Source organism: Anomaloglossus baeobatrachus, unplaced genomic scaffold (assembly GCF_048569485.1).
Source record: "Anomaloglossus baeobatrachus isolate aAnoBae1 unplaced genomic scaffold, aAnoBae1.hap1 Scaffold_1018, whole genome shotgun sequence".
Taxonomy (NCBI): Eukaryota; Metazoa; Chordata; class Amphibia; order Anura; family Aromobatidae; genus Anomaloglossus; species Anomaloglossus baeobatrachus.
The window spans coordinates 22,501-24,076 of NW_027441846.1; the positions used below are offsets into that span (position 1 = coordinate 22,501).

The 1,576-nt window shown below is 49.7% G+C and overlaps 1 protein-coding gene across 1 annotated transcript in view; it reads left to right on the plus strand.

Annotated features, from left to right (window-relative positions):
- Positions 1-1,384, plus strand: part of LOC142260406 (protein O-mannosyl-transferase TMTC1-like) — a gene marked incomplete at its 3' end in the record, with an annotated part of 23,421 nt that extends 22,037 nt beyond the window's left edge. The window contains exons 10-13 of the mRNA XM_075331903.1: positions 316-483; positions 562-675; positions 1,009-1,152; positions 1,268-1,384. Of these exons, the coding sequence (XP_075188018.1) occupies positions 316-483; positions 562-675; positions 1,009-1,152; positions 1,268-1,384 (543 nt within the window). The remainder of the gene's footprint in view (positions 1-315; positions 484-561; positions 676-1,008; positions 1,153-1,267) is intronic.
- Positions 1,385-1,576: the final 192 nt, after the last annotated feature.

The following is a 1,576-nucleotide window of genomic DNA, read 5'->3' on the forward strand; positions in this document are numbered from 1 at the left end:
AAATGTCGGTGAATGAAAACATTATTTTCATCAAAAGTCTGGAAACAAGAGATGGTTCCTAATTACTGACTGCAAGCGGTTGTTTTGATAATGGCTGCCGTAACCGCCTACAACATTTCATGTTATTGATAATTTGACAACAGTCCCAATTTTACTGGGACAATCCTGTGACACGAACCATAATAGGGGGGGTTTGTACAAACTTCATCCAAAAGTGTGCGGTTTGTAATTTTTAAGCTCTTGAACACACAATATACGGGGGGCGTGAATACTTTTGTTGGGGTGATTTATGGTTTCTGCTTCTCCCGTCTCCAGCATGGGTTTCTGTATTCTTTGCATCCACGGACTGAAGAGACTCTCCTCCCGGGTGGGTCCTGGAGGCTCCTCTGCCGCCACCTTCTGCTTCCTCCTCCTCCTCGTCCTCTTCTCCTGTAAGTCGGTGTCGCAGAGCGAGTGCTGGCGCTCCCGGGAGTCGCTGTTCAGGTGCGGACTGAAAGCGGTAAAGTGGAGCGCGCCATTGTGCCGTGACCTTCTCTCATTGGTGACTTTCTTCTGCCGCAGATCCGGAGTTCAGACGCTGCCGCACAACGCCAAAGTGCATTACAACTACGCCAATTTTCTTAAAGACCAGAGTCGGAAGGAGGAGGCGATAAAACACTACAAAACTGTCCTACGGTACGTGCGAGTCGCCCGCAGACCTGACAATCTGATTTGATTCTCCAGTAACCCCCTAAAGCTGAATTCACAAGTGTGAGATGTGTCAGTACTATCCTTCAGAACCTTCTGAGGTTCGGGGTCAACGCTTCTCTGCAGTTTACAGCGTCCTTGTACTGAGAGCTAACAGGAAGCCAGCAGAATTTTGAATGCAGCTCTGGGTGTGATTGGAAAGTTCAATTGTGCACCCATTATGGGCAAAGCTTCCCAAACCCCACCCCTGAGGTGCCAATCCAGAAAAGTCATAATTTAGCTGTATGGACGATTTTCTGATGGACTTGTTCTTGGCCGTAGGTTGTACCCGAAGCACCCCAGCGCGCTGAACAACCTCGGCACCCTGACCACCAATGTTACAGCGGCTGAGGAATATTACAGGAAGGCGCTGGAGATCAGCCCGCAGCACAGCCGGGCACTGTTCAATCTGGGGAATTTACTCAGGTACGGGAGTGGATTAGTCCCAACATCCAAGTCCTCAAAGACGCTGAAGACCTAAATGGGCCTGCACAAGCCGCTCCTGACCCCAGAATCTCTCAGTAGTGCATGTTTTCTGCAGGACTCAGACCAGGAATGAAGAAGCCGAGGTCATTCTGAAGGAGTCTCTTCTCCATGGTCCATACTTTGCCGATGCGTATTCCAGTCTGGGGTCTTTGCTGGCTGATCAGGTGAGTTTGTGAGGGGCTTCTTTACATTCAGCTCTGATGACGTCATGATATCATCGACCCTGCAGAGGACAACCGTCACGTAGGACGCACTTGTCTCTAGGATGAGGTGTTGGTCGAGGATTTCCAAAATTCTCTTATAATTTACTCCATGGTCGAGGACCTCCAGGGTGGCAACAATTCCTGCTTGATGTACCCCACCC